This window comes from Triplophysa dalaica, chromosome 20 (genome assembly GCF_015846415.1).
Source record: "Triplophysa dalaica isolate WHDGS20190420 chromosome 20, ASM1584641v1, whole genome shotgun sequence".
Classification (NCBI taxonomy): Eukaryota; Metazoa; Chordata; class Actinopteri; order Cypriniformes; family Nemacheilidae; genus Triplophysa; species Triplophysa dalaica.
This window is the reverse complement of record NC_079561.1, coordinates 9782410-9806304: the sequence shown is the minus strand read 5'-3', so window position 1 is coordinate 9806304 and position 23895 is coordinate 9782410. Positions and strand designations below refer to the sequence as shown.

The following is a 23895-nucleotide window of genomic DNA, read 5'->3' as shown; positions in this document are numbered from 1 at the left end:
ATTGAAACCAGGCCAAAATCTGCTAACTTTTTGTGATTTAAAACTTTTTAAACATCTCTGAGTCAGTAAGGTGGAGACATGGGTAAATAAAATGTGACAAGCAGGCTAAAATCTCATTTTTTTAAAGTCTCTTTTCCACGGCATTGCTTAGGTTTAAAGGCAGAATAGGTGATCCTGTCCACAATTTTTTCTCCGCCCAATCGAAACGTTCTGGCCGAACGCTTGTGACTGGTCATGTGTACATTTTCAGCCAACGTATTTTGCGTACCACTGCGCACCCTTCATGACCATCATGCTTCATTAGCGCGCTGAAGTCCGCTGTGTCTATACAGGGAGAATGGCGGACAATCAGCAACAACCAAACTTTCCTGCGGAAACGACAACAAGTAAATCTACAAAACGAAAGTCAGTTTTTTTAAAAGCAGTGATGAAAGAAATGTCTGGATAATGAAAGAAGAAACATTGGTTCAGCTTTTACACGATTGAGACAGCTCCGGCAGGCAAAGGGTCTGAAAGATGATACCATAGGCTGTTCACTTTCTTTTGGACAGGTATACTTGCTTTTTGTTTTTTGTTGGTTCAACCTAAAAACGGTTGACTTAATATTTTAAATTAATTCAACCTTAAAATATAATATAAAACTTATTTCTTGTTAAATTGACTTAACTCATTGAGTTGACAAATATTTTTAAGTTTAATAAACGTAACATTTTAAAGCAACCACGTTGCTTATTTTTTATCAACCAAACATTCCTTACAATGTAGAATACAATTAATCACAAAAAATACTTTGGCTGGGTTTTCACATTCACATTCAATTTAAATTTAAATAAAATACAAATAAATTCACCCACACTTACTAGTTGCCAAAACATGATCTAATTAATCATAATATTTCATAATAAGCAAAAGGGGGGCAGTTTATGAATAGCAGGTTTTCCAGTTCTGAAGAAATCAGGAGAACATTTTGTGATGTTTTGCACATGCAAACTTTGTGTGGGCCTACAAGTCACGATGATGTAATGTGCTGTCAAATCCAGTATATGTGCATGATGAACATTTCACTTTAACAGAAAATAAATAGAAACCCCCACACTAACATCAGAGAGAATACACATTATCTGAGCCAGCTTGTGCCACTCATGCATAGTTCTCTCAGCACTGATGTATAACAAGGATTTTTAGCTTTTAGATTTTTAAGTCTTCACTAAGCACAAGATTTCAGGCCGTAGTCTTGATCACTAATCCTTTGCGAAATCAAAATGAAATTGGTTTTGAACACAAAACTCCACTGCAGATAGAGATCTTCACTAATCCACAATGATATAACTGACAACATTGAGAAGCACTTCAGTTGACTGGTGATTAAAAAGTATAAAACAGTGGGAGAAAAAAGGAATACTTGACCTCGATTGATCTTATTTTGAATTTAATATTCAATACTGTGTGTATGTACAGGTTTGGCAACGGCCATATTTGTAAAGACTTAATTGTAAAATTCCCTTAAGTTGTACACATTTGTACAGTAAAGTCCACTAGTTGGGAAAATAAATACTGGTATGGTAGTCATAAGATCTGTTTAGTTATTCTCTAAAAAAAATAGTGCTGTACAGCACTAAAAGTGGTTCTGTACATTTTGGTGCTTCAGTGATTCTTCAGCGGTTCTTTGGGTTGACAATGTAATACATAGAACCGCTGAAGAACCATACAGGGGCTTATCAGGTTCTTTATATGAAAACGGTGCTTTATAGCACTTTGGTTACCCCAAAGAACCACTGAAGCACCAAGATGCTACTGTATAACATTAAAAGTGGTTCCCTATGTTTACGAGCAAAGAACCACTCTTAGTGCCATATAGCACCATGTTTTTAGAGTGAACTGACATTCTTACAAATATCTTCCTTTGTCTTTAGCAGAACAACGAAATGTAAACACGTCCAGGAACAACCTGAGGGTAAGTAAATGATAACAGACTTTACATTTTTGGGTGAACTATCTCTTTCAAGGGTATTCGGCCTGCAGATATGAACATGTAAATATTGACCATCATCCATCCATAGTAACACAAAACACAGCAACATGTCACTTGTGTCCATTTCTTAACATAGACACAAATCAAGGAAACAACACACCACAATTAAAACAACTGTTACAGAAATCTTTGGAAAATGTAATATTCTCATAACCCCACTTGGTTAGTAGCATGCCAACAGACATATCAAGGTCATAAACCATCTAATTTAAAAGGACAATGCATTAGTTTGGTTTGATGCTAACTTTAGCTATGACCTTGCCTCTTCGTAAGTTGTCTGTCATGTGTGACAATCCTGAAAGTCCAACAGCAGTATATATGTTCGTGAAAATATACTAAAACTAACCCGTATCAATCCACTTCCATGTCCACACATAAGTAAACTGTAGCTTTATATCACACCCCTCCCGGTCTCCAGGCTCTTGGACTGACAAATTATTCGCTAAGGACCTGAAGGTCCCACCCATCTGCTTTCTTTGGAGAGAGAGACACAAGAAATGAAGTATTTCTCCATCTCTTATAAAAAAAATCTGACGATTTTATCTTCAGACTTTTATACAAGAACACAACTATCTGTAAAACTTTAAAATACAGTATTTACAATTTGATTATTATTTTTCATCCGTTTGACTACTCTTTTTTTTAATCAATTATAGTGAGTATTTGGTGTTCTTGTTGCCTTTTACAGCTTCAAGACTTTCTAGAATTTATACTGCCCAGAAAATACTGCTTTGTCTTATAAGTTTGTAAATCCATACAAAAAAAAGAATAAAAATGACCCATATTTGCATGCATTCTATAAGAAAACAGGAACCCCTCAGGAGTAAGAAAAGAAGACAGACTGGCAGACAGTGTTGAACAGGTGGAGCCAGTTGAGTGAAATTTCCTCTTGACCTGCATTTAAAGGTCATTCTGTATAAAGGTGAATGGAGGATGGAGAACGTAATAGGGAAGAAAGAGGAACACAGTGAAGTAATAGGTGTTTTCTGCACAGTTCCCTAGAGAGGCGATATTATGGATACGTGATCCGAACGTTGTGATGCATTCGAAGACTTTGGTGAAGAGATTAAGATCAGTTTTAAAATATCTACTTCACTTTAGATGCAAGAAAATATTCATGATCAGATTACACATTTTCCGTGATATATATATTATATATACATATATTTATTCAAATTAAACCAATATAAGAGTAAATCATACATAGGCCTACATTTGTATACAGTATGTTCATCATTTGTAGAGTACATTTTAAGATAAGTTTTTGTTCTGGCTGTTGTGTATTGTGTGTACACATATTTCTCAAAAGCCAAACAGTTACTAAAATTGAAACCCTGGTTGCCACATCAACCCACATTCCATCTGTAGTACTGTAAAAACGTTGGTTGGGTGCCCATAGAGGTTAGTGGGTGAATGTCTATTTGTGGTTTGACCTCGTTTGACAATTTGCAAAAGAGCAAAATATGAAACTTACTGCTATGCATTCAGCATGTACCTGCTATTTACCTGCTGTTTGTAATCTCCATTCCCTGAATCTCAGAAATATGGTTGGGCTGTGTGAGGGCACGGTGACACGTTGAGAAGCCAGGTGCAATAGCTGACCTGTAATGCAAATCAGAAACTATAAAAGAGTGATAACCTGTAATCTTAATAAGGTCACTGCAGAATTCAAAGCACACTGAAGATAATTTTATTCAGAATCACAAAACTGCAAAAAAGCTGAAACTTGTGAAAAGCATATTTTTCATAGTAAAAGTTTATGAACAACAGGTTTTTTGCAGATTGATTACAAGTTGCATTACAAATATGGTTAAACTATGTCTACTAGGTTTTACTACAAAAAAAACAACAACTAGTTAAACCTAGTTAATATAGTAAAGATTTTTTTTCATTATAATTTTTTCCTTGGAAGTAAAAGGTTCTATGTGACATATCTGTCAAAATTAAGTTGTTCACTTTCTCTTATTCTGTGACAATATTTTGCATAATGTGATGTTTTTCGTAAAGCTGTTTGTATTTTTGTAGTTTTTTTAGAAAACAAAATTATTCTATTTACAAAGTGAAATGCAATGTAAAAACTTTGAAGCTCAATGTCTCAACAGTAGGCCTATAGACAGAACAGACCATCATTTTCATCCTAAAAGTAAAGGTTCCAGTAAGGACCACAAATAATACTGTTTAATAATAAAGTTGTACAAAGATGTTTAAGACCCAGTGCCTTAAATAGGTCACCATTAATAAAATCCAGTCATCATTTATTCACCCTATTGTCAAATCCTGTACATTTTTGTGAAATTATTATTATTATTAATTTTTTGTTCATGCAAGTCAAGGGTGACCAGTGTTGTTCGGTTATATCAACATTCTTCAAAATATATTCTTTTGTGTTCTGCGGAAGAAGTCATAATGTCATAAAAAAACAAAATATCTTGTTTATAGGGTTTTACCCAGAGCTAGGTAGTTTCAAATTAAGAACCTTAACCTTTATCCCTAATTTTAACTAAATAAAACTAGCCAACTCTAGAACTCAGAAAACACCGGTGGGCAGGAGGAGCAGATCGATGGCAATCGATGAGTCTCCGCAGATGATCACGCTGTGACCGCATGAGCAGCAGTCCCGTGACCCGGGCTCACCCGCGCCCCCTCCGCGTGCCCAAACATAAATCACACACAAACTGAGAACCAGCAGTTTCACTGGAAAAGTATTTCCAGTATTTTCCAATTTCACTGGAAAAGTAAACGTAAAGTCAACACAATCTGAGTGACCGACGCAAAGTTATTATTAAGACACAAGAAATTAAACAGCGACTGAACATTTATATGTTCATAATAATTGATCTTTAGTGGCAGGCCAACGTAAGAACCCTCCTTGTTCGCTTTTATTCCACGCAGTACAGATCGTCACTGAAATAATAGCATACAGTGCCATCTGCTGGATATATTGTATATTGCGCGATCAAATGTTTCTAGGCTATATGGATTGATATATGCATCAATACATTAACAGTTGCATTAATACAAAGTTTAATATTTGCCATATCAAATAAAAATTGTTCACCACTAGACCTCTGCATTTGAAGATATCACAAAAAAACAAGAAAGATGATCTGGTCAAACTGGCTCCTGAGGTCCCTTTTTGTAAAATGAACAATCTGGCATGTGTTTTCTTCGAGTTTACTGGCCAGGTAATCTATTATTTTTGGTAAATTTGGCGAGCTGCTTTGTGTTTAACAAGTTTAAAACCCACTAACAATACAGAAAGTACAACACATTATAGTATACAAAGGCAGACAGCAGTGTTTTGACAGACAGCAGTGTTTTGTATCCTCTTTCACAACATTTTGGGTTCATTGGCATGTCCATAGACATTGCCCTTTTTAAACATGTATCAAAGTAAGCAATGTATTTATTTCAATTTTTTACACTAAGATTGGGTCATGTGTTTCGCTTCTGAAGAAAATTAATCATTGATTTCACATATACAACTTTAAATATTAAGCAAATGCACCAAACATAAACAAATGATTCTATGAGAGCAGCAAAAGGGCTTTAAGTGTGCATGTTCTGGTGTGATGAAAAAGACTAAACTACATATCCGGTAATGTACCAAAGATGATCCGATAGTTTACAATTGTCTTTAAAAATCATGTCTTGGTCAGTCTTGTTTTTCTTTCGTATCACTGGAGGGGATCCTACACAGAGACAGAAAACTTCCAACTGAATCAGTCCAAATCACTGTAGCGATTGATGTTTTCTAGATTGTTTCTCAGATCTTTAAAATCAGGCCGGTCTTCTGGCTTCAACATCCAGCAGGACAGCATGATGTCATATATGAACTGCGGACATTTGGGTGGAGCTGGCAATCTGTAGTTGTGTTGCGTGATATAAACAAACACCTCATTTGTTGCTAAACCTACATAATGAGAAGAAATTGATTTAATAAAAATAGGAATAAAACAAAATATCGAGCAATATTTAGTCAAGGCCTTGAATCATTTAAAAAAAATGTATAACACGCATAATTTAATTGACCTGGATAAGGTATCCCGCCGTAGGTGAGAATCTCAAACAGAAGAATCCCGAATGACCAGATGTCAGATTTATTTGAGAAACGGCCGTGACTGATAGCCTCAGGTGCCGTCCACTTGTATGGGATTTTCTTCTCATCAGATACATAAAAAGGCTCCTGGACACAAATAAAGATGTAAATTTATAAATGGTTCATACTCAAAGAAGGTCAATTCATTACAGACTCTTTAACCCCTGAAGTCATGATCCTCTATAACAGATGCTTAAAAAGACTTGGAGAAGTTTGGAGAAGATACAGTTTATGCAGCCATGCATATAGATCATAATCATATCACAAGTTAAAATACATTCACTTGTTTAAAGGTAAGCACGAATAAGCTCACAGAAATGGAAAATATGAGAGCAGAAACAGGAGGAGTAGAGGTGAGTAAAGGTATGTGTGAGACTCTAAAGATAATACTAAAAACAGTCACTGTTTATTCTGCATATGAAATAAAAGACATCATTTATCCGTAATTATGACTCGTCCATATAATGAGGGATATACATGATGGATTTTAGTCAGGTGGATTCTTTTTTTAGCTTTCAAAAAAAAGAGAACAAAGACAAAAGCATTTCATCCAAATATAGAAATAAGTAGTAGCAGTTTCAAGCGTGTTGCGTAGGGGTAAAGCAGATTTATTTTTATCTTTCTGGGTGTTATTTTAATCTTGTGGGTGTTCAGCTTTTTCTGAGCAAATCAACTTCAGGTTTGTCAGATGGATGCTGGTAGGATAAAACCCACGGACAGATAGATGTTAAATGAATGCCAAGATCCACAGATAGCTGAATAAATTCAGATGTTTATGCATAAATGATTCTAGCTTCCTCTTAAAAAAATACAGACATGAGTGTCATTTCCTCTCTGCACTTACTAAGAATGAACTGTCACTTTAATATGTTTGGTAAAACCATGGGACTAAGAACAATGCTGGGAAAGCAGAACTGAAAAGAAACCACATATTCCTCTAATCATTTACATTTATGTGTGTAGTAGATGTATTCATTCAAAGCAATTTACACCACAGAACACAGTATAAGTTGATATATAATTATAAATTATTGCACTTAAAATAAAATGTGTTATGAAATGACTGTACAGTGTATCATATCACGCACCTTAATGATGCGGGCTAGGCCAAAATCGGCAACTTTGCAGATATATCCATCTCCAACTAGAACATTTCTTGCAGCGAGGTCTCTGTGAATACTGTTATTGGCCTCTAAATATGCCATCCCTTCTACTACCTGAGCAGCCATGTCGATAAGAGAAGCCAGATCTAATGTCTCGCCTTCTGAACCTGAAAGTTGTGATGAGAGAGATATACAGAAAGAGCACTGATGAACTTTAAGGGATAGTGCACTCGAAAATTCTGTCATCGTTTACTTGTTCCAAAACTGTTATTTATAACAGAACCCAAAAGAAGATACTTTGGAGAATGTGGGAACAGTTCTGGGGCACCAATGACTACCAAAGTTCTTTTTCATCCTACTATGGAAGTCTATGGTGCCCAGATCTGTTTGGTTACAACTTTTTTTCTCCAAATATCTTCCTTTCTTTCTTAGTGTCCACCAGAACAACTACACAGGTTTGGAACAACTTGAGGTTGAGTCAATGATGGCAGAATCATTTTAGGATGACCTGTCCCTTTAAAGACAGGGAGAGTTTAATCCATTCACCCACATACATATACCTAAATGTTCACTAACACACAATTTAATGGTAAAGATAGGATCTTGGGGGCAGTGACTTACCTCTGAGGAAGTTTAAGAGGTTGCCCTTTTCCATGAGCTCTGTGATGATGTAGTAAGGGGTGGAGGATGTGCAGATGGCAAAGAGAGAGATGAGGTGTCTGTGACGCAACCGCTTCATAATCTGCACCTCCATCTGAAATTCTTTCTGCTTTAGACAATCTGTGGTGAAAAGAGACAGGAAAAGCCTTCTTCATGTTGTGTATAATTATCATTTTAAATATTATAGCTAATACAAAGTAACATACTCAAAGTCTAAAGTTAAAAGTGGAATGTGTACGTTTAAGGAGATCTATTGCCAGAAATGCAATATATGCAATATATAACTTTGTCTTCAGAGGTGTAATGAAGCGTTATGTTTTTATTACCTAAGAATGAGCTATTACTATCTACAAACACTGTGGGTCCCCTTACATGGAAATTACTATGTTGTTTCTACAGCACCATAACTGCTCTACAGAAGAATTTTGCAAATGAGTTATCTCATTCGGCAAAGAAGCGAAAACATGACAACGTCTTAGTCCTCTCTAAGCCTCGAAAGGGAGGGGAGGATGGAGTGAGCCATTGGTTACAATTCGCAATCTCAACCGCTAAAGTTCATGAAGCTTTAAGGGTGTTTTAGCCATTTGGTTGTAGATTTACTATAATGTAATGTTTTTAGGGTCATTGCCAGTCTGTGTGACCCACATTTGTTCTGCTTCAGCTCACACGTGCAATGCAGTAGTGTGTGTCGTGTACAACCCAGACTTGTTGATTGTATTATTTCTAAAGTACTCACGAGTCATGTCCTGAGGCGGTGCAGGTGATGCCTTCAATGTTAGAATGCTTTCGATTTAATACTCTCTGTTATTAAAAGATGTGTACTCATGTCATTGTTGTTCAATGATGTAATTGGGGTAAATTCTTGAAGACTAAAACTGACAAAAGCACAATTGTCTATATATAGGTTTCTGTCTGGAGTATTGTCTGGCTTTTGAAATGGGTTACATAACACAGTAGGATGTTACATTTCTTGAATGTCTACTTCCTATACATACATATATATATATTGTACCATTTCCTGACATTAGATTTTTAAACTCGAGATCTCTTCACAGGTTTTTAAATCTTAGTTTTGTTTACATTAATAACTTTTTTATGAGGGAACTGGAGACGTATTTGAAGAATACCAATTTTTAAGCTGTGTTGTGAGAAACATACACCAGGATAACAGCAGATGAGTTTTACGTTTGGAAAACAATGAGCGGCAGTTTAAATCACTGACTGTCATCCTAAATTTAATTTTACGAAATATCTGATCCCTTATTTTTAAAATAAAAGAGGTAAAAAAAATCTTCCATCTGTTACAATGGTGTTGCTGTGGCTCTATTTGTTTAGCATAGTGGTAGCAACACTGACATCATCCCTCCCATAACAGGGTTGAAATCCTACATTGCACAATTTTTTTTGAATAAACTTAAGCACACCGTTATAAATAAAATGCGGTAGTTCAGCTCACATGCTCCAAAATCTTTCCTGTAGCTCAGTGGTAAGGTTGTGGGTTCGATCCCAGGGGATTGCAAATACCTTTGTAAAATGTATAGGATAAAGCAATGTAAGTCGCTTTGGATAAAAGCGTCTGCCAAATGCATAAATGTAAATGTAAAATCTTCATAATTGTCTTTGTTCTTATGAACACAGAGACATATATTTGGAAGAATGCTTATTACCAATCAGATCTTGGATGACATCTACTACCATAGTAATTCATCATTATTATGAGGGACCTTTAAAGGCAAAGTATATTATTTGGAAAATGCTAATGTTTGCCTGCTAGCAGTGCAATCATACGATCCCTCCCTCTCCCGAATCACCATCCAAAGCCAAGCCTCCTCCAAAACACATGAGCGATCGCACAGATCAGAAGCTGTTGTATCGGTTCCAGTGAAGTCATGTCACACTCGCCGGTGAGAAAATATTACAGAACAAAGTGAATTACATTACTACAATAACGAACATCTCCGCCACTGTCCCACATGAGCGCGTTGATGACGTATGATGTCTGCATGAACAGGGTGCGCAGTGGGATGGAAAATACGCTGACTGAAAATGTACACATGACGTATCATTCCCCTCGGACCGAGGGCAGTAACTGGTCCAATGTTTTTTGACCCTATTCCTTTCACAGAAGATATATTTTATAAAAATTCCAATGTTTCCCTTTACTTATTGCTACCATGATGTTAAGAGACTTCCAAGTAGCATGACAAAAAACATTTCTGGACAGGATCGTCTACTCAGCCTTTTATGTTTGTCACAAGGTTTGGCATTTATCTAACCAATAAAAAGTATTCAAATGTGCTTATCAACTTTGACAGCACAGTATTATTTATTTCCAGAAAAAGAGTCAATTTGGACATCTGAGGCTTCGGAAGGACAACGTCGATGTACTTGTTCTTCAGGTTATTTGTTAAACGCCACATTCTGTCATTATGTATGTTGGTATCTGACAGGTGGATTCCATCATTGACACATTACACATTTGTGTCACACGATGTGCAACATTTTGATTTTTGATCCCCGTGGCATCAGATCTATTATACACCTCAAACATAAGCTCACCATGGTTCTTGAGGATTTTGATGGCCACGTTAATGCGATTCTTCCATCTGCCCCTGTAAACATCAGCAAAGTAGCCGCTGCCGAGCTGATCTTCAAGACTAAAGTCTTCTTTTGGCAACTCCCATTCGTCCACTGTTGAGTGCGACAGATCCTGTGGTTGAGGCCTTTTCTACATACAGGAAGCGAATCAGAAGTGACAAGAAGTGATGTAAGCCCTTTGACATTACACACATTATAACCACATAAAATTATATTCTTTAAACCATAAAAAAATAACACCAGGCACATTTTTGTTTGTTTGCTGGTGGATTGAGAAGTACTTTTAGAAACAAATGCAAATATTTACAGCATCAAATAAATGGCAGTTTTTACACGAAACTGACATTCTTATAAAACTGACGCAACTATTTTAAACACTTCCTCAAATAACAGAACTGAAAGAAAACTGAGAGAGAAATGACTGAAAGCAGGAGAGATACAAATGAGAAAATATAAATTTATCTTTGTCTTACCCTAATGCAGGGACATTTCAGTCTGTCCAGAGAGGCCAGAGGGTGAGATTGATAGTATTCCACCACCTCTAATACGCAGGAGAATTTAAGAGTCGGATTCACATAGACTTGACTATTCGACTCATAGATCTTGAAGTGTTTCGTTTTTTTGTGTGCCTTTACTTTGAGAAAAGGTTCAAAAGGAGAGAATGTCAGTTATACAGGACAGTCAGGACAGTGGTTCTTCAACCATAAACACCAAACTTTTAGATATCAGAAGTCAATTAATACAATTTTATAGCTGGACTCTGAATGAAAACACCAGATAAGCAAATCACTGACTGTAAAAACAATACAGACCTGAGATCACGTGGCCTATGTTGTCGGTCTCACTGATTCGCACCAGGAAGGATCCATCATGATTTCCAGGTGACATGAGGTGATTTGAGGCCTCAACACGGCTCATCTTTCCAAAGAACCATCTAGAAAACCATCAAGAAAAAGACGTTATCTCTATTACAACTACTACAATGAATCAGAAAATGGTTACTGAGAAAATCACACGGACTCAAAAGAAGAGGTCATGTAAATACTTTGCATTATCCTGAAACTTTACCCGCTTTGTGGCCAGGGACAGTTTCGTTTAGATTTCATTCCATAGCGCTTTTTATCATTTCGCATTGTTCCAAACAACTTTACTGAAAATGCATTTTAAGACAAGACAATAGTGACACAAGGAAAGAAAGCATTATAAAAATAAGAATAAAAGATAAGAAAAATGATGAGTATAATATTGATGAAGGTTCTTACTACAATTATAATTGTAAATGATGTAAAATTCATATCTAGGGGTGTCAGAATACACAGCTATTGACAATAACAGTAATATTAATTACCAATGTAATTCCACACATATCATAACTATTCATCACATCACAGTTTTGCCTTAAGAGTCTCAACTCATCTCTCTATATATTTGTGTGTTTCATTACAAAAAAAATCTTAATAAATAAACAAAACTGTTGACTGAATTTCTTAAACAGTTCTTAACCGTGGCGTCATAGTTGATGCCGTGACATACAGTCAACTTTTATAAGCAACTATAACAGAAATGTTTGAATCTAAAACTGTTTTTATTATAATGGTAATTCATCTGTTGGATTAAAGCATTCTCTTAATGACTGAATGTAATGTTTGAGTAAACTATATTTTAAACGGATAATTTAGTATTTTGGAAATGCAGCCAATGACTTAAGAACTCTTATTAAACAATGCCTGTATAAGAAGTCTATAGAATAAAGTGTGAACGTAAACGGAAGCCCACTCACGGTTGAGATTCTACGGATTCCACCCGCGCCAGGTAATTATGTGGAACAAACCCCGTGGCGAGGATACAACCATTCATGTCCGTTTTCCTCGCGTTCCACCAGCCACCGGAACAGCTGATGATTTGGAATATATCACCAGCCTTAAACGACAACTCCTCTTTTTCCCGAGCCTCAAAGTCCCACAGAGCTGTATATACAGCATTGTCGGTCTTTCGACTTGTCGGGATAGAGGTCCCCGGACGCGTGTAACGACCGACAGACTCCGTGCCACTGTTGGCCGTGGTGCTGGAAACATCTCCCGTCGAACCACAGTCATCCTTCATGCTGTTTTCACCGTCACTCGAGGATCCGTATATTCTGTCCCATAATGTCTGAAGACATGGGAAAGTCGCCCTCAAACATTCCCCCATGTGATTACAGTGCCCGCGCTGGGCGCGCTCTGGAGAGACACCTGCTCTGCTGGATGGGGATGTGAAGAACGCGAAGCGTAGCTTTAGGGAACTGATGTAAGTATGCAATCTTCCGTATTTTACCACGCCTTTGCACAATGACACAAAGTCCAGTCTTGTATACAAACAATACAAGACCAAGTCCGCTGTTTACCATTAAAACCATTACGCAATTTCTTCATGAAGTGCATTTTGGGCTTATTTCAGTTCGGATTACATCCCACCCAAGTGGAGACCCACAGAGAGCATTAGAGTTTCCATTAAAACTAATACAATTCCCATTATAACTATTAAATCCGAATTTTTGTAAATATTTCTATTGTTTTTTTCTTTTAGCAGGGAATAAAATAGTTTATGATCTTCCATGTTAGCAAATATCCAGCTCAGATTAATTTTACCAAACAAATAATGAACTGCCCAAACACGTTTATTGAAAAAATATTTTATTTACAAGAGTTATCCACAGAATACACGAAGAGAAACGGTGCTTTAGTAAAATGCACTGGAAGACAATTCAATTATGACAAACCTTCTCAGGTAGTTTTTGTCATATGGCTCCTGTGTTTGATCTTAAAAGCGTCTGAAGATCATACACTTGGTAATAAAAACATTTTGTGCAGTCTGCCTTTAATCAACATTAAATCAACAATTATAACTTAAAATGGCCATAGTTTCCATCGCATTCCTAACATCTGTCCATATTTTGGCAGGTGAATCATTTGTAAACATAAACTCTCACCTGAAAACGGACCAAATCATCTCCTGTTCCTACAGAAACTGAACGGGCCAGATCAACTCTAGCACATAAACAAAAAGGAAGTGCTGTGTGGTTATATTACCGTATAACTAGTGCGTAATGAAGTACTTCAACTTTTGACAACCAAGAGCTATAGATAATCTGGCCCCGTCAGGTTAAGGAGATGCACTTAGTTTGTTCTCAGATACTATTTTCCTCTTTCTTGGCTTGTCCAAGTACTTCACAAACATTTCTTGCACCTCCCTTCAATCATATAATTTAAGCAGTCATAAACATTCTTTCATTGACACTGGAGTACACCTTTGTGCATTTGTCCTTCGTGCACTTTTGTCCATGCAAGTCTTTTCTTCATTCTCTTTCTTGTCTCAGCATTCCACAATCACATGCGTCTCTCTCTTCTCATTGCGTTCTACACTTCAATGGTTTTGAAGTAGATCCTGGAGTAGATGTTGTCTAGCTGACTATGAAGTGCGTGAAACGAAGGCCGTTTGGAAGGCTCCGCATGCCAGCATTCCATCATGATGCGGAAGATGTTTGGGGGGCAGCGGCTTGGAGATGGCAGCCTGTAGCCTGAGGACAGAATCTCCAAAACCTCTTTATTATTCTTGCCTGCAAATATATGGAAAAACAAACGTGCATAGTAAAGCATTTACATGTTTAAAAGAATAATAATAGGGCGTTAACCCTGAACAGTGTTGTATACTTTGCAAGAGGTTCAGCCCTGCTTTTTTCGATAGGATTATGTAACCAAGATGTGGAACTTTTGCAAGGTCGACCCACATTGTAGTGCCAAATACAGTCTGTGTTTTGTATGTTTAAAGTGAATGTAAACAGCCTACATGGACTTCACTGTATTTTGCATGGCTATTTGCATAAATAGGTTTTTTATTCAATCATAAAACACGATAATGAGGATTAAACATTAACTCCAGGAACACTGTGAAACATGATAATCGAGTTACTGTAAGAACAAACCCTTTTGTACACCTTCATAATAGAATGCAGAGATAATCCTGCTGAGGGGTTAAAATTAGGCTTTAAAAAGAACATAACCCAAAATGAAAGTGTAAAAAGGTGAAAATATCTGTAGCTTATAGAGCGACTCATACCATCATACGGCATTTTTCCACGTGACATCATCTCATAGAGCACCACTCCGAAGGACCAGACGTCAGATTTCACTGAGAAGCGCTGATAAAGTGCAGCTTCTGGAGCCGTCCACCGCACGGGAATCTTAGTGTTTCTGCTCGCTGTATACACACTGTCCTGCACACCAACAAAATACTTTAGAATGTAATACATTTCTGTTAAATTATTGCTGTGACATAATGTTGTTTTTTATCCAATGTTTGTTTTATAGTGGGCATACACTTTTATAAGAAAATGGAAATTTTGTCATATTAGCTCGCCCTCCGACTGTCCCAAACTGTATTCATTTCTTTATTCTGCTAAACACAAAGGAAGATATGTGAAAGAATGTCCCAGATCTCATCCCCTGTTGACTCCAATAGTATTTATTTTCCCTACTATGGCAGTAAATGGGGGTGGCATCTGTTTGCTCACTAACATTCTTCTAAATATCTTCCTTTGTGTTCAGCGAAACAAAGACATTTATACAGGTTTGTAACAACTTGAGGGGGAGTACATGGAGACAGAATTGTAATTTTTGGGTTAACTATCCCTTTACTATGTTATAATCTTAGCTCTATTTACTGTATGCTTAAAAGTTACATTTATTAATATTGAAGGTTTTTATCCAAATGAGGAACGTCACGAGCAATTTGAATTATAAGCAGAGGTACTACACAAGCTAGAGCAGAAGCGAAAAGTAGAATGGTTGTAAAATAAAGGTCAACGTGCTGTTGACACTGCATCACTTCCCACATACAGATCTTCAGAGGATACTTTGCTGGTTGTTTTTACCTTTATGATGCGCGCTAGACCAAAGTCTGCCACTTTACACACCAGGTCATCTCCAACCAGGATGTTTCGAGCAGCGAGGTCTCTGTGGACGATGTGTCGGTCCTCCAGATAGGCCATTCCTTCTGCTATCTGACCAGCCATGTAGATCAGGTGAGCAGAGGTCAACACCTGACCCTCAGGTGCTACATGAAGACACAAGAGACATCCAGCAAACGTTTTAGCAGAAAAATGGAACATTGTCAGATCATGCAGTTCATGTCAGCCTGAGTGCATGCAGTCTTTAAAGGGACAGTTCACCCAAAAATGAAAATTCTGTCGTCATTTACTTACCCTCATGTCATTTCACACCTGTATAAATTATTTTGTTGTGCTGAACACACAGGAAGATATTTTGAAGAATGTTAGCAATTTTCAGTTCTGGAACATCGTTGACTACTATAGTAGGAAAAAGTAAATGGTTGTCAAAGTTCAAAATATCGAAGTTTGTGTTCAATGGAACAACAAATATACCATATTTCTGTCTACAACTGTAGTCAACAATAATCCAGAACTAAATTATCGCTAACATTTTTCAAAATATCTTTCTCTGTGTTCATCGGAACAAAGACCCTTTTAAAGCTTTGAAACAAAAGGGACCACAACTTTTGTTCTAAAATCTATGTTAATTTATTGATGTAATGTACCCAACGTGTAATCTAATAAGGTTTGCATTTAATTAAGTAAATAAATACACATAAAATACTGTTAAAATTTAGTCTTAGACCCCAGTATAACATTATGATCAATATTAATTAAATATCAAATCAGTAAGATGTTAAAATAAAACTGTGCAACTGAATTTCAAATGTTGAATTTTTAGTTTTTCTGTTAAAACATGTTTAAATGTGTACAATTGACTCTTTCTGGTAGCACAAGGCATCAGAAAATGAAACATAATATTTAATAAAGAAACACGCAGGAGGTTGGGCCTGTTAAGGCCTTTGCAAATGGTTAAAATTCATTTAAATTCTGTGGCTTGTTCTGTTGTGAGTTCTGCGGTCTTCCTGTGGCCCTTCCCATATGTTACAGTTAACTATTACAATACGCCTAAATATAGACACTATTGTTATTGATTTAATAATTGATCAAAATAGTAAACAAGATAATAAATACATTTTTAAAGTAGACCACCGTCTGTTGGAAGTGACTTCATTGTCATTGATAGAAACGCTCTGTTAAATGATTTCATTTACTTGATAACAACGCAAGAAGTAAGTCAAATAATAAAACATGGTCGTCAGACGTGACCGTAAAAAAAGTGCATTTAAGTAAAATGGTATATACAGTGCTTTTATTTGACACTACAAAGGAATACTTTTATATAAACATGCAGGTGTCTGTACAAGCCATTATTGAAATAGGGAAGAGAGTATGTGAAAGCACTTACCAGACAGGTATGATTTCAGGCTTCCTTTAATCATGAGCTCAGTGATGATATAGACGGGTTCTCCTCGTGTGCACAGAGCCAGGAGCTGAATCAGTTTAGGATGGTGCAGGTTCTTCAGTGCATGAACCTCCTTGACAAATTCATCCAACTTTGTGTCCTCTACAGGGCACAATGAGAGAGCAATAGCTTAGCCATAGCATAGGATTGATTTTGTCTATGGTTGTCACCAAAGTGTCTGTGGTAACGACATTTTTTTTATTTCTCGTTTTTGGGGAAGTAAAAACAATTATTTTACGTCAGTGCTGTGAAAGTCCCTTTTCAGCAACTTTATTTTTAGTAGTGTTAAAAACAAATCGAAAAATACTTTGTTATGTGTGTAATTCTCCAATTCCTTTAGCACTAAAATCAGATCAAATATTAATACATTTATAAAATAATTATTGAAAAAAGATTTTGTGGGCAAGACGGAAAACTTAATATGCTCAGATATTAAAGCATTCACTTTTTATGTCCAAAGGTTACCTTACATTTCTAAATCCTAAAAGAGAGGCTTTGTACAGTCTGCCGAGGCATAACAAACTTTCTGGTGTAGTCGCATAAAATTTCAACTGTTGGTGCAGCAAAATTTTTGCTCACACAGCAAAATTACAAAACCCATATGCTAAGATTTCACTGCATTTATGCAAGATTTCACCACCTCTTTCTTTCCTGCTCTCATGTTTGAGCATAATGTAGCATAGTGCTTTCAAACATATGGGCGCAGAAAAAAATGAAGATACCATTTCAAAGACCATTCAGTTTTTCTGGATTTACTTTCCGTTTAAGTAAAATCGTCAATTTTGTTTCATTCTGTTAACTAATAACAATATTTTTACCAAATTTGAAATAAAAATATTGTTTCTTGTTGCTCTTATTTGAAGTAAAAGAAAACGGGAGAAACAGGTTAAAATAACAGTAAAGATGCTCTGTTTTTTTCAGACCTCAAATACACCAAAAAAAACGAGTTCAGATTTGCTTTTAAGTAATACAACAGTAATATTTATACATGTATTAAAAAAAACTAGATTTTTCTTGTCATTCTGTCAGTCTTTCACATTGCTGTTGGATGACTTTTTGTCACTCCTGAGGTTTAATATTATTCAAATTCAACAGACACTGGCCTGCCCACAATACATCTAGAAATGCTTTTTAAACTACAAATGGCAATGGAATCTTATATTTTTCCGCGGTTGTGTAATGCATTGTACCTTGTCCAGTGTAAATGCATAAGAAGCTGAAAGTGAAGCAGCATCACACCTTGTTTGAGCATCTTGATAGCCACTTTCTGCTTCTTGGTGGTCCAGGTAGCCTCCCAAACCTCTCCAAAGTGTCCTTCCCCGAGTTTCTTGATAAGCTGAAACTCCTCCCTCGGCCGCTCCCACGGTTCCATGTCGAACAGCTCCCTCTGCACGTGGACACACAAAGGTCACAAGAGATCTGTTCCAAGAATCTTTCCTCCTTGATATCACATGTTATTCTAAACACAGGGCACAGTATTGACTACAACACTGGATACGTTACACTACACAAAGTGAATGTGTAGTTGGTGAGTAGATTGTGTTGGCTGCATAAACATGAGAGAAAGATAAGATTGGGTTGAAAAGTATTTCTAAGAAAACTGAAATCAAGGCATTAGAGTGCAATATGGTTTATTTGTAGCTAAAAATAAGCTGTTCCACTTTACTGTGGTTTCATATAAAACCAAACAATGTAGTTAGTATCTAGTATGAAGGTATGTTAAAGTGTTAAGAAGGAAATGTAGAGAATGTTTTAATAGTTTGGATTAAATGTTAATTTATTGTTTAACCCTCTGGTGCTTCAAGGTATCATATATATCATATACATATGCAAAAGTGACTGAACACCTAAAATGCAACTTTTTTTTTCTTCTGTGAAATCAATGTAACATATGTAACATATGTTTTGTTGTTTCTTGTAAGGGACAACACATGGGACTTTAGGGTCATTTAGTCTTATATATTCACATTCATGTTAATTTTATCAAACAAAACAGACACTAGGCAGAGTCTACGTTTTGTATAATCGGATAAAGTAAAATAAAAGATCAAGAGAAGCATATAAAGGTTAAATCAAAAGCGGCCGAACACTACCAGAGGATTAAATAAAAATCATGAGTGTCACAAATTATGACACAATGATAATTACATTTTTGTAAATGCTACATCACAATGCAACAACTTTTTTTCACACAAATGTGACCTATGTGTAGTTTAAAACCAGTGAATTAGACTATTTTAAATACTGAAACAAAATAAAATGATAGACTTGGATTTTGGCATGTATAACTTTTGGCTGAGGAAAACATTTGTATGAACCATTTTAATCAGATTGTGTTAGATTTAGTGCTGGATTTTTGGACGGTAAGACCTTATTTACCTTTGACTTTAGGGTTAGATTTTGGATAAAAATTACAAAATCAATTCCTTAAAGGATGAGAAAGAGGATGTACATATGTTTTGTTTTATAAGAAAATGTCACAATAACCACATTTAAATGTGTTTTCATAGCTTAGTTCACCGACTAGTTCCCCCAAAAATGATAATTATCTAATTTCATTCCACATCTGTCTTTAGATAAAGACTTTATTTCTTTGGCAGAACACAAAAGAAGATATTTTTGAAGAATGTTGACCCCCATTGACTTGCATTGCGTGGAAACCACAAAATCACGGAGACATTTCTCAAAATACCTTTTTTGTGTTCCACACAGCTCTCCTGATTTTGCCAAGTGGTTTATATCCTTAGGGCAACCTCAAGTTGACCCTGGGACAACATTTAAATCAACCAATCAGATTTCAGAAATATTTTTACACTTTAGGTTTGACTGATGTTGAATGTTGTCCTTATGTCAGCAAAATATGTTGCCCTGAGGACATCAAACACTTGGCAAAATAAGGTAGAGCGTTCCACACAAGAATCATATACCAGTTTTGAACAGCACGAGAGTAAATAAATGATGTTAACATTTTTATTTATAATGGAACTCTTCTTTTAAAATAAGTAAAAGATTAAGAAACCAAAGTACATGATGCGGGAACAATAGAGACACTGCCCTTGGCCACTACATTAGAAACAGACTGCTCCATATCACTTATAGGATCTCTTAAGCAGAACTGATACCCATTATGTAATGCCTATTTACTTACGTTTCTCTCATGAGGACAAAAACGGATTTCTAAAATTAGGCTTGTAAGTAATGTCAATGAATCAAACTGTTTTTTGCTGTGTGTGTATAAATAAAAGAGTCATACTTGCTGTACACATGGCTGCTCTAAGGGACATCCTAGACTTCTGGAATTATTCTGGTAATACTTGATAAGATCATCCAGAGTGGAGAAAGAAATCTTGTCGGATACAAAGTATGCACCAACCGCTGAGCGATGGATACGGAAATGGAAGACACTGTTTTCGCTTCTGGCTGTAAAGAAAAGAAAAGCATGTTTTTCTCTATAAATACAAACGCTGAAAATGGTTTACTAGCTCAGGCTAGACCACAAACACTCGCTACTGCTATCCTCCAAATCGCTTAGTCAGCTGAACATGGAGGAGCTATATGATGTTACAAACTCTGGGAGAGACATTTAGGAAGAGTAAGAATGAAAGGAAAATAGAGAAGTTGAATAAGAGAGGCTCTGTGCTGTCAGATCAGACAGAAAACTGGAGATGTGCAAAGAAAGGATAAAGATGGAGATGATGTATAAGAACATGCTGAGAGCTCCAGGCATTTAAATTTCAGAGTGCGTGAAACGGAGGGAGAAGAAAAGAGAAAACAAACCGGAGATGGTATATTCATCACTGTGGCTCTCACTGATCCGCACAAGAAAGGAACCAGTTTTATTTTGAGGAGCCAGAAGCAGCTTCTCAGCTTTTTGCCTGTTTATATTCCCATAGTACCATCTGTAAACAGACAAAGAGAACGAATGAACATCTCAGTCAATGAACAAATTGCTCGATAGGACATCATATGCTTCTCAAAGAGTGTGAAAAGTCGTTCGACTATATATTTGCATTGTGATAGGAATTGAATATCAGTTGTGAATTGTCCCGTTATCTCACAATCGAATAACAGAAAATCATATTCTGTAATGTAGTAAACAACAATAACAACAATCATTATAAGTATTTATACATGTTAATGAGATTATTTTTCTGTCTTTCTATTGGGGAATTTTATTACTGCGTGAACAGTAGTGAAAATAAGAATCACCATTGAAAATGGAAATGACAAAAAGTTAAATATATGCATTAATGTGGGCAGTGTGCATTTATTGTCATGAAAATAATGTCAATGCTATCTTAACAGTAGGCTATATTATGTATAACTTGACATATTTGACCACCCGTATATATATATATATATATATATATATATATATTTATATATATATATATTTATGCAAGATTATAAAATTATGATTTTTGTTTAGTTTATTTATTTATGTATATGTTTATATATGTTTTTATTATACTTTTGTGAAAAACATAAACATAGGGGAATACACTGGAAAATATAATGCATTATACTAATGAAATGAAATTAAAGTGCTTATATTTTTAATACATGAAAAGCATTAAAGTCTTATTCTGTATTATTCGACAGGGCCTATATTGTAATATAACCGTGTATTATTGTAAATATTTTCAAAAATAAAGGCTCTTATATTTTATATTTTGACAGTTAATAGGGTGCATATTTTGACCTGGTCCCCTTTTTTTCTATGTCTATGAAATTTCAAACCCTTTGCATGTATAAAATTGGTAAAGCTACGTCTCATTTTTTCCCACATTAACCGCGTTCGGTTTGTCACAGTAAACAATGTCGTGTCATGCAAAATGTTGCCATGTTAACTGGGTGCGGCAGGGCGCACATGCTTGTTTAGCACAATCCCATGATGCGTCAGTTTCAGCGAAACTCCGCCAGGTGACAGGTGCGCGAGAGGCCTGCCGACCGTGCACAAGACAAAACAAGCCGTTACTTGGCTGTGCTCATTGGGATGTTTCTAATGGACTGACCCCGTTACAGCAACAAAACACAAGTGGGCTATATGACAGCACTGAACGGTCTCATTGTCCTCATTAACAATAGTAAAGTCCATTGTGTGTGCATGCGCTACTTGTTTAAAAACACGTTACCTGCGTGTACAATGTTACCTGTGTATGTGCGCGCGCGCGCGTAAATACAGGAAGCTTCATTCAACTCTAGTTTAAATGTGTGCACTACAAACACGTATCGCTTGATTATAAATATTTAACTGTGAAACGTTTCGCACTCATATAACCATATAAAAAGCTCTGGACTTACTTGTAGTTTGCGAATTCGTCCTGTACCAGGGCCACATAATTAGCGGGGACCAAACCGGACTGAAGGGACCCGGTCAGCTTCTTGGCAAATACGTAATCTCCCCTCTTTTCTATGACCGACAGTTTGTCCCCTTCCTTCACGGTAAGCTCTTCCTCGCTACGGGCTACAAAGTCGAACAGAGCCGCGTAAAGCTGCGATTGTTTCTTCTTAGGCGCCGGGACCCGGATATCACCTGAGACGGTGCGGATCTCGGCCGTGTCCGCGACGTTCGGGTAAATAAATTCGGGCCATATCCAGTCCCATAACCTCTTCAGACATGGCATACAGCTGCGACAACAGTTCTCCATCCCGTCCCTCTCTTCCCAGGAGTCCGGTGACGGGCGCCAGGGCAGCCAGGAGACACGGCAAGGCTATGCGAAGCGAAAAAGGTTCAAGTTGTAAATAAAAACGCGTGCGGGTCCCTCACCGTACGTGCGTCGCGATATACACCGGGATCCCCTTTGTTCAGCTAACACAGCGTCCACGACCATAGCGGTGGATCAGGTGAAACCGGTTCCGTTTCGGGATGGAGCGCACACAAACAAATTGCGCTGCCGGTATGCGGAAAAGACATGCTGGAGAAGAGTTCAATGAGATTTTATACCTTGAAGAAACGATTTTTCATTCCTCCGCGTCGTTTCTCTGTGTGATCATAACGAGCTGATCGCTGCGTGTAGTGTGATGTGCTCAGGAGGAAAGCGTGCCGCAGAATTTGTGCCTCTATCTGAGCAAAACGCTTCGCAGTGTCGGCTGCGATCGACCCTTGCGTCCTGTAGTGCGGTCATCTGTTCACTAGGCTTACGTTATACAATAGCTGCAAACCGTCACCATTTATTACTAGATCGGAATAAAATCGTTAAAACGTGTAAGCGATTAAAACACGACTGGATTATTTGTGGACCCTCATATGCGTACACGCGCCTAAGAAAAGATGTTTTGCGCACTGGAAAAACGAAAATGATCATTTATGGAAAATCAGCATGTTTTTATTATAGCAAATGTGTAGTAATCGTGCTTTTGGTGGATCGTTAAAACTGGTCACTGTACCTGGGAAAATGTAAAATTTGTGGTTCATGGTTGAATTATGGTTTTTGTAGTAGCACATTCTTTTTTTAGTTTTTATTGGATTACTAATGCAAATATACAACTAACCTATTTGCATCAACAATCACTCAAATAACCTGTGTATTACTATAGGAACCATCATTTAGGTATTTTTATATAGATGTGCACTTCGCAATTCATGTAGCAAAGATTGTTTGAATATTGAATCAGTGTAACTCTCAACATTGATTAAACATTAAACCGGTTATCATTACTATCTGGTAGTGTTTTAAATCACTCTTTTATTACAACACCCTAAACCACTTTGAAACATTTAAAAAAATGTTTTGCTTTATTGAAGCTCTTTCTGTCATAGGGATATGTAAGGAAAAATTAAGATTTTAGTTGGACAGCAAAACCTGATCAGCTCTCTCTCTGACACACACACACGTTTGCACAGCAATCTTTATGAGGACATACATTTACGCAACACAATCTTTAGCCCCTTACCCTAACCATCAGAACGGAGTACCTGACCCTAACCTCCACCCTAAACCTAACCTAAACCTAATTATAACCTAAACCCTAAAACCAGGTCTTGACCCCCGAACAGCCGTTTAAAGG

General features: G+C 36.7%; 2 protein-coding genes across 2 annotated transcripts; both read right to left on the bottom strand.

Moving 5' to 3' along the window:
- Positions 1-4889: 4889 nt before the first annotated feature.
- Positions 4890-12768, bottom strand: ptk6b (PTK6 protein tyrosine kinase 6b). Its single transcript, XM_056732222.1, has 8 exons — positions 12273-12768; positions 11305-11426; positions 10966-11126; positions 10454-10622; positions 7856-8014; positions 7220-7401; positions 6065-6218; positions 4890-5945 (listed from the first exon to the last, which is right to left on the bottom strand). Exons 1-8 carry the CDS (start codon positions 12680-12682, stop codon positions 5755-5757), a joined length of 1548 nt encoding a protein of 515 aa, XP_056588200.1. The 5' UTR covers positions 12683-12768; the 3' UTR covers positions 4890-5754.
- Positions 12769-13153: 385 nt separating this feature from the next.
- On the bottom strand, positions 13154-23134 carry srms (src-related kinase lacking C-terminal regulatory tyrosine and N-terminal myristylation sites). Its single transcript, XM_056732227.1, has 8 exons — positions 22189-23134; positions 20662-20783; positions 20138-20304; positions 18124-18271; positions 16828-16986; positions 15402-15583; positions 14588-14744; positions 13154-14087 (listed from the first exon to the last, which is right to left on the bottom strand). The coding sequence occupies exons 1-8, from the start codon at positions 22533-22535 to the stop codon at positions 13888-13890; spliced, it is 1482 nt and encodes a 493-aa protein (XP_056588205.1). The 5' UTR covers positions 22536-23134; the 3' UTR covers positions 13154-13887.
- Positions 23135-23895: the final 761 nt, after the last annotated feature.